Here is a 16,880-nt window from a genome sequence, read left to right on the forward strand (position 1 = left end):
GCATCATTCTCTTCATGCATTTTTTTTCTTTTGATTTTGGGGCAAACTTTTTTTTTTTTACAGTATTTTATAATGCATATTCTATTTTTATAATATTTCCTCATAATATTCATCCACGTTTGCCTCTCTCTCTTTCTCTATCTCAGGTTTCTAACTGGTTTGGTAATAAACGTATCCGCTATAAGAAGAACATTGGTAAATTCCAGGAAGAGGCCAATCTGTACGCGGCGAAGACGGCAGTGACGGCGACTCAAGCCGTAGCGGCCGCTATACACAACAGCCAGACCAACTCGCCCGCAACACCCAGCTCTGGTACACATAACGAGATCATTGGAGGGACCACTGGGGCTAGTTGTCACAAATGATATATATCAGGTTTTGAGTCCAGTAGAACAAGTTCTTGTTTTCTCCAACATTTGTTGCCCAATACAATAGTATTCTTAAATTAACCCCTTAACATCTCTGTAAAATTTGCCTGAAATGTCTAAAAACGGCATACCCGAAGTAAATTGCATTCTAAAAAGAACAAACCTCAGAATCACTAAGTCTTATTGGGTAATAAAACTTTGAACACGCTGAATAAGTGAAGAAAAAAAACAACATTCCGCCTACATTTTTTATTTTATTTTTTTATTTTGGTAAATAGATGCCTGCAGATGACTATAGCTGGGAGCTATTAGCTGGAAAACTCAATGGGAACACAGCATGAAGCCTTGATTGTTCCTGCTGTGTTGATTTTATCTCAAAATGTATTTTTCTTTTCAAATCACAAGAATATCAGCTTTCTAAAGATATGTGATATGTTTAGCTTTTTTTATTTAGTTTTTTTCTCAAAAACACGCAGTGTACCGCAGGCGAAACAGTGGAGTGCTCAAGGGTGGGTTTACTGATTTGGGGGCCCCAGATGAAATATATGAATCGGGCCTTATACATTTGCAGACATTTAACTAGATCAACTGTGAGGTTCCTTTTTTGTTGTGATATTTGCTGCTGCTCCATGGTGACTCATGTACATGTTCTGATGGCTTACTTTCTTGCCAGCAGGAGGCGCTTTTGGAATGTTGTAACGTTTCCTTGGTAACGGCTGTAAACAAAGCAGTGCTGCGCTCATAAAAGACAATTTATCAGATAAAATGAAAATACCATCACAACTTTTATTAGCTAACTTTTAACTTGAATTAGTGAGAAAGAGAAAAGTGTGAAAAGCATAGCCTATATCAACGAGGAAAGTCCACTGATGAGTTCCCAGCGTAAGCTGGTGTGCCTGCGCTACAGTCTCCAAAGGCTGTCATACACGAAACTTTAAAATACATTTGTTTTTATCAACTACAAATTTTACTGAAAAAAAAAAATAAGAAATTATAGATTTACACGCTTAATGATTATATCAACCAAAAAAGTATCTGAATATCCTCTACTTGGGTTCTTCTCATAAACGAGTAAGCAGCATTTAATATATAATATATAATATTATATATAATACGCACTGTTGCTCAATATTTAATTACAGCTTCAGATGCATGATATTTTTATTTGATACAAGTAGGATACAAAAGAAGCACGTTCAATATGTGGTAATAAACACAGTAAACGGCAACTGTTATCGTGTTCATGCTTACCCAGATATCTCATGTGTGTCTGCAAGATGTCTGTTAAAGATCGCTTTAAGTGAGGACAAACTGTGTACAAACAAATGATAGACGTCTTTAAGATGTCAGTTTTACATCCATTCTAAAACATCTCAAAGTCATCTTCTAAATGTCTGACATCTGATTAGAAACGTCCTATAGATGTATTGCAGATGAGCAAACACTCAAAAAAGAGATCTTGGAGATGTAAATGCAGACTTCAAAAAGACATCTCCGTGATGTATGTATGCTATCAGGGTAATGTATCTTCCATAAGGGGCCCTTGGCTTTCGGGGGCCTAAGACGGTCGCCTGCCTTTGCCAAATGGGTAACAGGTTAATAGCCAATCATCATCAGGTAAATGACGTAAATAACCTGTTGTGACAACATGCCCCGGTCTCTCTTATATTACAGATAGAGTCGTTCAAGTGCAATTATTGGGTCTTGAACATGTATTTTTGAATTAAGCAATTAAAGGGTTTAAACGAGTTCAATTCTGTCATTTTCTCTTCAGGCTTTCAGATGAAAGATGAAGACTTTCAATTGGATGCAGCAGAAGATAAAAATAATCTGTTAAACAACATGTTCACGGGTATGTTATGATGTTGAGTGCTTTAGTGTCATTTGAAATTTTAATCATATTTAGATTTTTTTTTTTTACATTTTTTATATCTACTGTTTGTATTTTTTGTGTTTTTGTCTTTTTTATTAGTTTTTTATGTCTATGTAGTTTATATTATTTTTATATTTTTGTATTTTCTGTTTGCATTATTAGTTGTATTGTTGTTTTTGTCATTTTTATTAGTTTTTTAATGTTTATATAGGTTATATTATTATATATTTTTTTTAATTGTTGTACTACATCAATTTAAATTAAATGAATAATAATCATTTATTTACTCTTCCTTTTTTGTGGTTTTAGTGTTTTTTGTGGCTTTAGTTTTTATGAACTATAATAGCCCTGGACTTGCAGACACTTCCTGTGATGATTGGTTAATTACAGTGAACTTCCTGTGTCTGTGTTCTGTTCTTCCCATTCCATACTCCCTCACTGTTTATGTACATGCATATACATTGGCCCCAAAAAAAAAAACATCTGGACCATTATTTTAACATGCATGTCATGCTTAAAAACGTCAGAATTCCTTATGTCATAGATAAAATGATTAAACCAAGTGGCATCTGCTCTGCAAACGAATAACTTTTCAGAACTAGCCTCGCTGATCATGTTCACAGACTCACAGTTCCTCTTTCTCTCCGTCTCTTTGTAGGTTCTTCGGGTTCGTATAGTTTGCCAGGTTCAGGAGACATTTTTATGAGCATGTCCGGCCTGAATGGATCCTACCAGCCAACCCAGCTCCCCAACACAGGACAGACACAGGTATCAAACACGCAAACATAGATGCAATATGTAATATATATATATGACATATATAAACAACAATAAAATCATTTACAACACAATATAAATTAATGTTTTTGAAAGTCTTCTACTCATCAAGGATGCATTTATTTGATCAAAAATCAAGTAAAAACTGTGACATATTATTACAATTTAAAATAACTGCTTTCTATGTGAATATATTGTAAAATGCAATGTATTCCTGACATGCAAAGCTGAATTTTTAGCATCATTACTGCTTAAATGTGAAGTATTTGCTGTTTCAATGGTGTACAGTAGTTTATGACCCTCTTACGCTGAATCTCTTGTCTTTCTCTCTGCAGGGAGACTCCATACGTCACACTATCGGTCAGTCGTTGGGTTACAGCGACGGTCTGCGGGGAAACCCGCTTTACAGCCCACATGGCTTGAATGTGAGTTTGACAGAGAAACAAAACCAAACACTGTAGCCAGAATTGCAGATGGGAATGCTTGAATGCTTTCAACTAAATTCTGAGTCAAAACAGACTCAAAACCGCAGCAAAGGCTCTAATGTAAAATATTACTGACACACATATGCAATACACACACACACATGCTGTCTCATGTGGTGGGAAGGAATAATCTCTTCGCAGCAGGTCTCCTGGAGTCATTCAGACAGACGTTGTATGATCAAACCGTCGCTCCATGAGCCCACACAGACGACTGGGAAGGGGTAATGCCACTTGTGTGAAAAGGCAGAGATAAATGTATGGATTCATATTAATATTCACACATACACATGTGGCTGTTTGATGGAACAGAAGGCAAATGCGTTCTATTTCCATTTTCCCAAATGCATCTAATAACACAACGACTTGCATGGCTCTTGGCAGTATATGTCTGTCTTCTTATTGAACCACACACTCTCTCTCTCTCTCTCTCTGAGAGAATTTGCAGTCCATTTCCTTATCACTATAATAAAATATGAAACTGGAATTGCCTGCAGCTTTGTACAGATGTGAATAGCGTCTTCCCAGATGAGGTCTGATAAGACATGCTTTATAATGGAGTCGGTCTGGAGTCACGGCGTTAAAGGTTCATTTATCTACTGAGCTAGCCGTGTCAACTCTCTAATACTGAAAACAATCACCCACAGATATCATATCACAAAGAGAAGTAAAGGGAGGTGCAAACAGCTCCAGATGTCTTGGATACTTACCTTTCATCTTAACATTTACACAATTGTCACATAATGATTTCCGAACTAGTTTTTTTTTTAAATAAGTTTTGTTTTCCAGTTAAACTGTATCTGCAAAGAAGATAATACTGCATTAACATCTTGAACTGTTAATATGAGACTTGTTAATATGAATGTTTCCTGTTTGGCAATTTTGGCAAAATAGCTAAATTATGTCTTTAATAACTTACCCTCATGTCGTTCCAAACCAGTAAGACCTCATTTTATCTTTGAAACACAGTTTAAGATATTTTAGATTTAGTCCGAGAGCTCTCAGTCCCTCCATTGAAGCTGTGTGTACGGTATACTGTCCATGTCCAGAAAGATAAGAAAAACATCATCAAAGTAGTCCATGTGACATCAGAGGGTCAGTTAGAAATTGTAGAAGCATCGAAAATACATTTTGGTCCAAAAATAGCAAAAACTATGACTGTATTCAGCATCGTCTTCTCTTCCGGGTCTGTTGTGAGAGAGTTCAAAACAAAGCAGTTTGTGATATCCGGTTCATGAACGAATCATTCGATGTAACCGGATCTTTTTGAACCAGTTCACCAAATCGAACTGAATCGTTTTAAACGGTCGGCGTCTCCAATACACATTAATCCACAAATTACTTAAGCTGTTAACTTTTTTAATGTGGCTGACACTACCTCTGAGTTCAAACAAACCAATATCCCCGAGTTATTCATGTACTCAAACAGTACACTGACTGAGGATACAAAAAAGGATACAAACAAAACATCTTATCTGATCCTTCTCTTAAAAACCAATGCCGGCTAATGTTCCCATTCTGACTTTAATTGAATGTCTCAAATGGTGTTTTCCATGTCTGTTTTCAGGGTAACGGTGGCTGGCATGATGCTGTGACTCCGTCTTCTATGACATCTCCTATAGAGGGAGCAAACAGCATCCACTCGGATACCTCTAACTGACCAGGCCTGCCGTCTGAAGTCCCTTAACTAACCCGCAGGACATCCAACACCACCCAACAAAATCTCAGACGAGAACTAAGAGAGATGAGCAAGAAAATGAAACAGACTCAAAAACACTTACTTTGACCAAAAGAGCACCACGTTGCAAAAATGAACCGAAAGGATTGATGGTACCAGTTTTCTTTCCATAACTGGCGATACCTCAATAAACATGGCCAACATCTACGATTGTGGAAAGGAAGGATGCTTTTGTCATAATCTCTGTGAACATCTTTGAATAGGTTTCAAAATACAGTATATCATGATTTAAATTAACTTGTAACGCTGTCTTATTAAACAATACAGAAAGTTCGTTCTTAAAGCCAATTTTTCTCGTACAGATCAACAACATTATTGATTTTTAAATAGTGTATTTAATGATTTAGCTTGAGCATTAATGTTATTCATCATAAATATCACTTACCTTTTGTTTTTACTAAGACTTTAACAAATTATAACATATGACATCAACATTGCGGTGTTGCATATTCAGATTCATATTGGGTTGCAGAAGTAAAATGCCACTGATGATCTCCATAAAGAAATTGATTTTTGGCAATAATGTACAAACTGTGGATGTGTACTGTATGAAGTGATTTTATATACTTTAGTGGAACCGATTCGTTTCTTTCAGGTCCAGATTTGATTACAAATACAATGTCTTTGGAGAAAATGCATGGAAAATGATAATCATTATCAATAACAGTGTCAAATTTTTACATCATTTATCTAATTATTTTATAACACCTCCTACTTCGCATTGCTGTTAACAGGGAGATAATGCAAACCAAATTTAATTTGATAATGGCATATGAATGATTAAACATAATCAGCACACATACTGTATCTGCACATAAAAATTTGGTATGTTATTCTTTTCTTACTCTATACATTTGAATTATTCATGTTCTGTAAGACAGGCTAAACTGATTCCTTTTAAGTTTGATTTAATTTTAAATTCATCAGTTCATTTGGGTTGTTTATAATTAGCAATGCCATTTTGAGAAGTTGTGATATAAAAAAAAAAAATAATGTATTAACAGAATTTACACTGAGCAACTGAGAAGAATATTTCATGTAATATTATTAGTTTTTGATAAATTACTTGTGTTTCGGGCCAAAAAAGTGTTTCAATAAACATTTTGAATTGTAATTCTTACCAGCTGACTGGATGCTCTTTTTTTTTTATTTTTATTTTTTATGTTTATTAGGTAAGTTAGCGTTAGCACATAAAGTAAACTGAGACGTTTTCTGTCCTGTTAAAGCATCACAAATGGCATTGTCTTTGTATGATGTTCATATGCATTTAATTTTTTGTGTTTTATTATATGTCAGCAGCTATCATTTATCTCCTAACTCTGAAAGCAATTACTTTCAGACTCAGTGAGACTGAATTTCTAAAGCGAGAAAAAAAAAAGTTGTTTTTTCATCCTCTGTACAATTTTGAGATTTTAGGCTACTCTGCTTCCATAACATCTTTATTAGACTGTTAGAAAGAAAGAAACATCCAAAATGCACATTTATTGTATTATATTTTATCTATTTGCATCTGTATATTTCACTTCAGCAGCACTTAAATACACAAAATCTTACAGTTTTATTCCTATATTCTGAAGGTTTTTACTGAGGAGATTGTTAAAATGGCATTCACACTGATTTATAGAACGTTTTACTCCCACAAACAAGGTTAAATTGCATATCTTTGAAGGCACATAGTTTCTTTCTCCACTTCAGCAGCACTTACATACACTAAATGGCTGCATAATTGGTGCAAATGTCTGTGCGACAGACTGAAAAGCATGCATTTGAATGTCTTAAATACAGTTGTTGATTAGAGAAGGTAGAGTACTTGATCGGCTGAGCAGCTGGTTTGGTCACGATCTGTGGTCTGTCTGAACTACGCTTAAATTCTGTCCGGTCACTCAAGCTTTCTAAATATTTCTTAAGCGGCTAGTCAGCATTCAGGAATGATTTCTGAAGGATAATGTGACACTGAAGACTGGAGTAATGATGCTGAAAATTCAGAAGAACTTACAGAACATAGGAAAAGTAAAAAAATGCAGCCTACGTCATCTCCACCAGCCAGATGATTAAAGGGATATTTCACACTCTTACAATAATGGTGGTTTGAATTGTATTGATTTTGATTTTCTCTATAATATATTTAAAATTAATTGGCTAAATCAATACCTATCAAAACCAGGAATGTTTTTCTTCAAATTATGTTTTTATAACGTGGTAGCATTCACTTTGTGACATATCTAAACTTCCTATTTAACTTTTCAACTTTCATCTACAGGTTCTCTTAGCATGGGCTTTACATTATAAACATAATATACATTTTTTCACCACAGAGGTGTTTTATTTGGAATAATATGAATATTTTATTCAAGAACAGATCTCTGTTTTATGATAATTGGTTAAGTACTTGTTTTTTTGGTAGAGCAGTTGTTTGAATAATTGAATAATTTGCCATAGTTATAGGAGCTATTCAGATTTGATTCAGACCCTACAAAAGAAAATATATGTTTTTTAATTAATTAAAAAAAATTACTGTACATCCACAAATGCACATTTTTAAACCGTAAACCTGACTTTTTTGTCTTCTTAAAAGAAATGGAAAATTACTTGAATATGATCTGTGCATCTTTTAATAAGAAAACTATAAGGACTGTTAGAATTAGCTCTGCTTTTGGACTCTTTATCAATATCAATATTTTTATTGATTAATTATTTGTTGATGTGTCTTCTGTTACTGACAATGTTCCTGATATTATGTGTTGTATGGATGTTCCAGTTTTCAGCAATAAAAAGAAAGAAAAAAGAAAGAAAAAAGTACCGTTCACCCAAAAATGAAAATTCTGACCATCGTTCATCTTCAGAACACAAATGAAGGTGTTTTTGATGAAATCCGAGAGCTTTCTGACCCTACAAAGTCAGCAATGCAACTACTGTACAAGGCCCAGAAAGAATGTAAGGACCTCGTCAAAATAGTCCATGTGACATCAGCGGTTCAACTAGGCTATGAGAATGTTTTTTGTGCACAAAGAAAACAAAAATAATGACTCTTTTTATAGGAGGGGTGAAATGCTATTTCATGCATACTGAGTTTTTTACACTTTTAAAGAGTTGTATTCCCATGCTAAACATGGACAAAGTTTCAAAAATTAAGTAGTACCTTTGAAGGAGTATTTTTGTTCCCAAAAAAGGCTACTCCTTCCGGTTTGTCACAAGTTTCAGAAAGTTTTTTTTTGAGTATGGCTCTGTGTGACGTTAGATGGAGCGGAATTTCCTTATATGGGTCCCGCTCGGAGCGAGTCGTTGCTGCTGCTGCTCTCGTTCAGTTTCAGCCTCTGGATCTGATTCTGGATCATAAATATATGCTGAATCTGACTGTAAGCCATGGTTTGTTTTGGTTGGTTTTGTCCTCACGTGTCACAGCTTCCAAACGCTCTCAACGCAAAAGCCTACTGGCGCTCGTGATTCTTTAGCTCCGCCCACACGTCACGCCTCCAGACGGTCGTGTTTTTCCTGGAAAAATCGGTACAGACTATCTTTCTCTTATGAATATAATAAAACTAAAGACTTTTTGGAGTTATGAAGGATGCAGTACTACTCTATATGTACTCAAGATTAACAGGATATTGAGTGAAAACAAGCATTTCACCCCCCCCCCCTCCCTTTAACAATTATTCTCTTTTGTTTCAGTCTCCGCCATCATTCACGAGATGAGAATACCATTACACAAGCGTGTGCATTCCTGTTCTTGTAAACAAGGCTCAGCGCATGCATGTTCTATCAGAACACGGCTCCTGCGTCAGCACGCATGCATCGTGGTGCTCTTTTTAATTTAGAAATAGAAATAAGCTGCAAAGTTTAATACTTTGGAGTGTGTGCAAATCCCTGCAACAAATATGAAAAAGCAATATGACTAATAGTATAATGATGCTTGCAAAACCTAATAAGTGAAAGACAAAAGCATTTGCAAAGCTTGTGTTGAACTTGTTTCGATTAGTTAGCATCTCTATAAACCTACACACATGGCATCGTCAGCTTCATTAATAATTCTACCTGAGTGTAAATAAATCTGTGGGGGTTCTCGATGAAGTGGGAACACACACTCATAAATCAGTGAGATTACAGGATGATATTTCACGATCTCATGTCTTTTTCTGTCAGTCGAACGAATAGCCTCCCTCACAGTGATAGCTCATGAATCCTAGATTTGTTTTCAAAATGTCAACGGTGCAATATGCAATCTCACTGACAGCGGCAAAATGCCCTTTAATTATTTATTTACCCTCGGCTGTCAGTTAAAGAGCTGAGGCCTGAAGACGAGAGGTCAGGTAGAAACACAAGCATGCATTAATGAGAAAAATTCCTCACATCAAAACAGCAGAGGAGGCTGAAATTGCCTATTGATGAAATGTCCACAGCATATGATCCTTTGTGCAGCTTAATTGCAATTCAACAGCCTATTTAGGGTGAAATATTTGTGTGTCTGTGACGTGAATTGAGCTCAAGTTGTTGCCCTCGGGAAATGATGAGTGTCAGTTTTGACAAGTAGAAAAATAACCTCTTGCCAGAAGAGGACTACATTTGAGCAACATTTACTACAGTGTTGGGGAAGATACTGTAAAAACACAGCTTGCAGATTCAACATTAAAAAAAAATTACTCTGTCTACCTGGTTTCTCAACTACCTGTCCTTTTGAGACACTCTTAACCATACCATTTATTTAAATTTTTTCGCATTTGACTCATTTGTTGACAAAAAAAAACACCTCTAAAAATAGGGCACTATAAATAAACAAACTATAAAACACTTAAAACCAGTGCTTTAAGTGGGCCGGTATGCACCCCACTTCCAAATATAGCTCTTGAGCGTACCACCACCTCTCCATGCGCCCAGAACGTGCTTTAAGCGTAGGCCTACCGGTACGTTCATTTGGACATCTGTTTTAATAGAGGTTTTAATCCTTTGCCTTCACTGCTGCTTTTCAGAGCGCCCTTCACAATGCACGCTTCCTAATTCTTCCTAGTTCGGAGTATGGAGCGTGAATCATTTGAACCAGTTTGGGAGTTCGGAGCGGGATTGAGTCAGTTCGGGAGTTCGGAGCAGCTTCGCGGATCATTTGAATCAGTTCGAGAAATCGGAGCGGATTCGCGAATCATTTGAGTCAGTTTGGGGACCGCAAATCATTTGAATCAGTTCGGGAGTTCGGAGATGCTTCGCGGATCATTTTAATCAATTCGAGAGTTCAGAGCGGGTTCGCGAATGATTTGAGTCAGTTTGGGAGTTCGGAGCGGGTTCGTGGATCATTTGAGTCAGTTTGTGGATCGCGAATCAATTGAGTCAGTTCGGGAGTTCAAAGTGGGTTCGCGAATTATTTGAGTCAGTTTGGAAGTTTGAATGCAGTAATGCAGTAGCTCTTTAGTAGCTCTAGTATTTTTTCAAAATCCTTTTGCACATTTTATTTATGTTCAGTAGTTCTTTCTAGCTCAAGCAAATCCAGAAAATAATAAAAGCATTTATTACTAAGGTTGCCTGTTGACTGCTGTATATAAAAGCCCTTTAATATAGTTGTTGTTACCTCAGGGGATGAGGGGAATCATCAAAAACTTTTTTTTTGTGGCAATAATAGAGTACCGGCACCTCTTTTGGGCCACGCACTGCTTAAAACTATACTAACAGGACAAAGGACAAGCAGGAAATAAAACCATAATAAACCTGAATTAAGCTAGGTGCATTTACTAGAGAAGTAGCTAATATTACAACAAAAAATGGTTTTAAGTCTGTTATTTCTTTTTTGCTGTAGTGTGTCAGTAGTTAATATCCGTTTACATTTTCAAACATTATTTTTGCCATTAATTGTAATAATCCAGTGAGATGTTTGTTTGCTCAAAGAGTCTGACAGCAGCCAGTGTTCACACAGAGATCTGATCTCATCTGGAATAACATGAAGAAACAGAACAAACTGAGACAGAATCAATCCAGATGAACTGTGCAAGTGTCTCCAAAATGCTTCAACAAAACTGCAAAAATCTCACTGGATTAGTACAATTAATGGCAAAATAATGCATATATATATATATATATATATATATATATATATATATATACATATGCATGAAAATACATGTAATTATTTTAAATATATACATGCATGTGTCTGTATTTATATATATGCATAATAAATATACACAGTACGCACATATATATTATGTAAACAAAAACGTTTAATTTGGATGCGATTAATCACGATTAATCATTTGACAGCACTAATATATATATATATATATATATATACTGCTAGACATGTCACTAGAGATCACCTTTTGTAGAGTCAAAAAACTACCAGATTATCTGATCAACCCTGTGGCTTTTGAAAGTCTCTGTGGAGTAGAGATACTACACACACACACACACACACACACACACACACACACACACACACACACACACACTGGGAGTAGCTGCTCATTAGTGCTCACCATGCTGCTTGTGACAACATCCATTAAAAGTAAACAAAAACCAGGCGTTTTTCACTTTACCTGTGAGCTATAAGTATCAGCTTTGTACATTAAGGAAATAAAGGTCAAAGGTGTCTGAGGTTAAAGACATCATCAGTGTTTATAGGATGATGTTTACATCTTAGTCACGACTGCTAAGGCAAGCATCACTATTTGCTGCTGAATCTTATAGACTTATAAGGTGTCCTGGCTGTTACATTTCTAAGACAGGACTTTTTTTTTTTTTTAGGAGGAAGATAAAAATGGAGAGAGAAAAATAAGTCTGAATTGTAAGGGAAAACAGCTCTGCAGCCAGCAGGCATCATAAAGGCTATGCAAATCACTCCGCCTGTCTGGCTCGTTAATATTAAACACGGGTTATTAGATGGAGCAAAAGCCTGACCCCTGGAGCGGCTCACCACACCTCCTGAATAATTAATGGCGTCTGATTATGTTAATCAGGAGCGTTCCAGGAGAGCAGTAAGGATTTGCTCGCGCTGTGGGCTTTTCTTTTTATGCCCTGTCAACTCAATCTGTGTTATTTCACTACATGCTTAGGTTTAGGTTTTGATAATGTTTTGAATTAGTCTTTATTTGTATCTTTTTAATTTTAATTTGTTAAAGTTTTAGCCATTTTAGTTTTTTTATGTTTCATTTCAGTTAACACATGTATTATTATTATGATTATTATTATTATTATTATTTAGTTTTAGGTTTTAATGTTAGTTAATGATAATAACCCTGATCTTAGTCTACACACAATATATTTTTTTAAAATAAAAAAATATGATTAGTGCTTACTGTGTTTGTTTGAAGTTGTTTAATGTATATAGCCCTTATTTAATTTTTATTTCTGTTTTGGTTATTTTAATATTCTAAGTTAAACTTTAAATTAGTAATAATGCCTTGGTAACTAGCTGAAAGTTTAAGATTTTTATATTTTATTTTATTTCAGATAACCTTTATTTTATCTAATATAATGATTTTTTTTTTTTTAGGCAATTATAACAATAACCCTGATCATGTCCGATCATTTCTTTTTATATTTTATTTAATTTCAGTTAACATTTATTTAAGTTCAAATCCTTATGATTTCATCTTTAGTATTAGTTATTATAAGATTTCAAGTTAAACTTAAAATGAGAAATGATGCCTGAAATACAACAAGTTTAATATTTTAATTTAATGTTTTTTCTAAATAGTTTTAGCTGAATTTTATTAAATGATAATAACACTGAATTAAGTTAATATTTAATATTCCTTGAATTAATATTTCAAGTTAAACTTAAAATGAAAAAAGATGCAGTGTCAACTAGAAGAAATAAATTAAGTTTAAGATTTTTATATTTAATTTAACGTTTATTTTATTTAAAGAAACAGTTTTTTTATGGTTTTAGTTTTAATTTTATTTCATGATAATAAACCTGAATTTACTCACGTCTGATTATTTCATTTGATTTAAGTTAGCGTTTATTGGAATATTTTAATTTAAACATATAATTAGAAATTAGCAACTGGCTGAAAAACGAAAAGTTTAAGATTTGTATTTTTTATTTACATTTTCAGTAAGGTTTTTTTTTTTTTTTTTTAAAGGTTTTAGCTTTAATTTAAGTTATAATTCCTGATAATAACCCTGACTTTAGGCACAACAACACACAGTGGCAAAGGGCATTCGATTAGAGCTTTGGCCTGACCTCTACTTGACCCCTCATTTGTACTGGATCTTTCTGCTGGTTTCGTCTGGGGATGAAGACCTGCAATGAATGACCAACGGATCCCACTGAAGAAGATCCAATCAGTCACCGCTGAGAAGAAACTCATCAGGGACAAAGATGGCCAGTGGCTCTCGGTCTTCCCCAGAAATGATACGATCAGCATCTGCCAGTAAGACTGTGCTCAAGGCCATTCTTTAGCTTCAATATCCTGAAGGAGAAGATGAAAATGATTGCTAAAATAATGACTTTGCGAAGCTGGCGAAAAGATTCATATGATATATACTAGAGGTGCTCCGATCACGATCGGCCCGATCGTTATGCGCATCTCGTCAGTAAAGCCGGTTCTCTAATCAGCGGTTAATTCCATCAGGTGCTTGATTTCACATAGAGCAGCTGTTACTACACAGAGCCGTTGTTAACTGAGAAGATGGGCCAATAAACGCTGAAAATTAACGTGATTTGCGCATCTTCTCTATTAACAACGGCTCTGTGTAGTAACAGCTCCTCTATGTGAAATCACGCACCTGATGGAATTAACCGCTGATTAGAGAACTGGCTTTACTGACGAGATGCGCATAACGATCGGCCGATCGTGATCGGAGCACCTCTAATATATACGGACAAAATATGAGATTTGGTTTCAGTTTAAGGAATAGCTCAAGATTTATTTTTTAGCAAAGTCTTATTCTCACAGATACTGTCCTGTCATAAGAACCCACTGTTAAAAATGAGCGATCAAAAAAGAGGTTTCAGCCATAAAAGAACCTTTCAGTGATCTGTTCCTAAAAGAGACTTTTTCTTTATTCTTAATTTTTTTTTCCAGCTAACCCTTGTGGGTTACATATATATATATATATATATATATATATATATATATATATATATATATATATATATATATATATATATATATATATATATATATATATATATATATATATATTTATGTAACCCACAAGGGTTAGCTTTATATACTTTATATATATATATATATATATATATATGTATAATTTATAAAAAAATATATAAAAAATATATAAAAAACATTTTTCAAGTTACAAAAACATATATATATATTTTTTTTTTCAGTTTTGGTTAAAGGCATAGTTAATTCTGTCATTAATTGCTCTCCTTCATGTCATTCCGAACCCATAAGACCTTTGTTCTTCTTTGTAACACAAATTAAGATATTTTTGATGAAATTGGAGAGCTTTCTGAGTCTCTATTGACAGCAACACAACTATCACATTCAAGGCGCAGAAAGGTAGCAAGGACACCATTAAAATAGTCCATGGGACTTCAGTGGTTCAACCATAATGCTTTGAAGCAAGAATACTTTTATTCTGACTTTATTCAACAATTTCTTCTCCTCTGTGTCAGTGTCCGACGCAATTCATGACAGTACCCCAATGCATGTATCACAGTTTAATCATATTTGACAATATTTCTGTTGTCAGTGTGTGTCAATCAATCAAGTAAATGCAGCCTTGGTGAGCAGAAGAGACTTGTTTAAAAGCACTTAGAAACCCGGACTTTCTCTCAGTTTGTAGTCGTTTTGGTCTGCTGCAGTACTAAGTGGCAGCTAATTAGTGCAGGATTAGCATTCATGTGTGTTCGGAGAAATTTAAAGGCCTTCTAGGGACAAGTTGGTCATAAACACTGATTCATTTCAGCTCTGTTTCAGCTGGGATAGTGTTCATCGTCTGCTTGTAATAGATTTTTTTTTTCTGCAATGTTATTACTGGCAGACAGTAGCACCTGCGAGTGCCGCTAATGTGCCATCTTCCCTTCAGATGCTACTTCACCAAACACTGTTGCCAGCGTAACCGTTTCATAAAATTTCACGGCTCGCCATCTGCTCTGGCCAGACGGCAGCTTACTGCGCCTCATCAGCAGCTCAAACGAGCTTTAACACGCTGATCTCAGCCGCTGAGCCAGACAGGTGCTTCGTATCGGCTAAATACAAGCAGCTCTTCATCAGCACACTTTTGGAAAAGAGAAGAAAAAATAATTCAATAAGATTTTTGGACTCACTTTATATTAAGTGGCCTTAACTACTATGTAGTTAAATTTTAATTATTAATTTGGTACAATGCACTTACTGTGTACATACATGTTTTTACATCTGTAATTAATTTCTGTAATTACATGTATAGTTGCACGTTAACCCATCCCTTACACCTTAACACACCCTTAAACTTACCCATACCACCAAATCTGTCCCTAACCTTACCTGTTTCCCACCTCAATAGCAGCAAAAACAAAAGTTGCAATACAATATGAACATAATAAGTACATTGTATTTATGTTTTGATGTAAGTACATAGTAGTTAAGGCCACTTAATATAAAGTGGGACCAGATTTTTTTTATTTTATTTTATTTTTATCAGCAAGGATACTAAATTGATCAAAAGTGACATTTCTTATTTGAAATAAGTGCTGTTATTTTGAAATTTATATTCATTATAAAACTATTAATTTTTCTTTTTTTTTGTTTTTTTTTTGAGAAAATGACCAACTAATGTAATTTTTTTCATAAACATGTCAATATGCCTCATTGGAAAACCCTATTAATACAAATATTTTATTTATTTATTTATACATAAATGGACCAACTTACAACTTGACTGGACATTATAATACAAATATTGTGTATAAAAATATATAATTAGATTTTTCTTTTTCTCCACACATCACATCTAAAACACAGAATTATATTTATATTTTATTTAGTATTTACATTTTTTGCATAAACTGACCAAATCACAACCTGACTGGAAATTACACACAATTAATATATTGTCTATGAGTGACATTTTACTTATTTATTTATTTATTTATTACAAATCATATATATAAGATTGGGGAATTATGGAACGACTGAGAACTCATAGTGTAAAAATATGTTGACTCTTAATATATTTTTTTAATATAAAAAATATCTTTCTACATTTCACTCTTCTTTAACTTGTTTCCTAATCTATCTTTTTTTAATAAACCTGGCAATGTATGAATATTGTTGGCTTAAAGACAAATTGTTTGTTATTTTCTAAGTCTCTTGTTGGTAGAAATGTCTACTAAATGAGTAACTTAATGATTTTCTTGTTTTTTATAGTGAAAGTCTGAACCTGGCTCAAAACCAATCAGCATCAAATATTCCAGAGGGCCATAATAAATAACTTGACAGGTGACAAACATTTTTTATGCATTATTTACAGTCTGTTTAATACAGACACAGAGCACCTGTATATAAAACACAGAATGGGAGATAAACAGTAAAAGTAATGCCTTCCTTCAGCTTACGATAACACAATAAAAGCGGCTGATCCCACATGCCTTTCTTTTAATTATTCTTTGTCTTGTTTGTCTTCACTGCTGTTTCTCAGTGTTTTCTGTAAGAGCCGCAGGGCTGAGCTGTATGATGAGATAGATGTGCTTGTAATAGTCAAGCAGC

The 16,880-nt window shown here is 34.5% G+C and overlaps 1 protein-coding gene across 2 annotated transcripts in view; it reads left to right on the top strand.

The window, feature by feature from the left end:
• The window catches only part of LOC128014866 (pre-B-cell leukemia transcription factor 3-like), a 42,304-nt gene extending 35,946 nt beyond the window's left edge, over positions 1 to 6,358 (top strand). For both annotated transcript variants that reach the window (XM_052598554.1, XM_052598553.1), the window contains 5 exons: positions 147 to 312; positions 2,143 to 2,220; positions 2,900 to 3,009; positions 3,354 to 3,443; positions 5,068 to 6,358. In XM_052598554.1, the coding sequence (XP_052454514.1) occupies positions 147 to 312; positions 2,143 to 2,220; positions 2,900 to 3,009; positions 3,354 to 3,443; positions 5,068 to 5,160 (537 nt within the window). In that variant the 3' untranslated portion in view covers positions 5,161 to 6,358. The remainder of the gene's footprint in view (positions 1 to 146; positions 313 to 2,142; positions 2,221 to 2,899; positions 3,010 to 3,353; positions 3,444 to 5,067) is intronic.
• Positions 6,359 to 16,880: the final 10,522 nt, after the last annotated feature.

This window comes from Carassius gibelio, chromosome A5 (genome assembly GCF_023724105.1).
Source record: "Carassius gibelio isolate Cgi1373 ecotype wild population from Czech Republic chromosome A5, carGib1.2-hapl.c, whole genome shotgun sequence".
Classification (NCBI taxonomy): Eukaryota; Metazoa; Chordata; class Actinopteri; order Cypriniformes; family Cyprinidae; genus Carassius; species Carassius gibelio.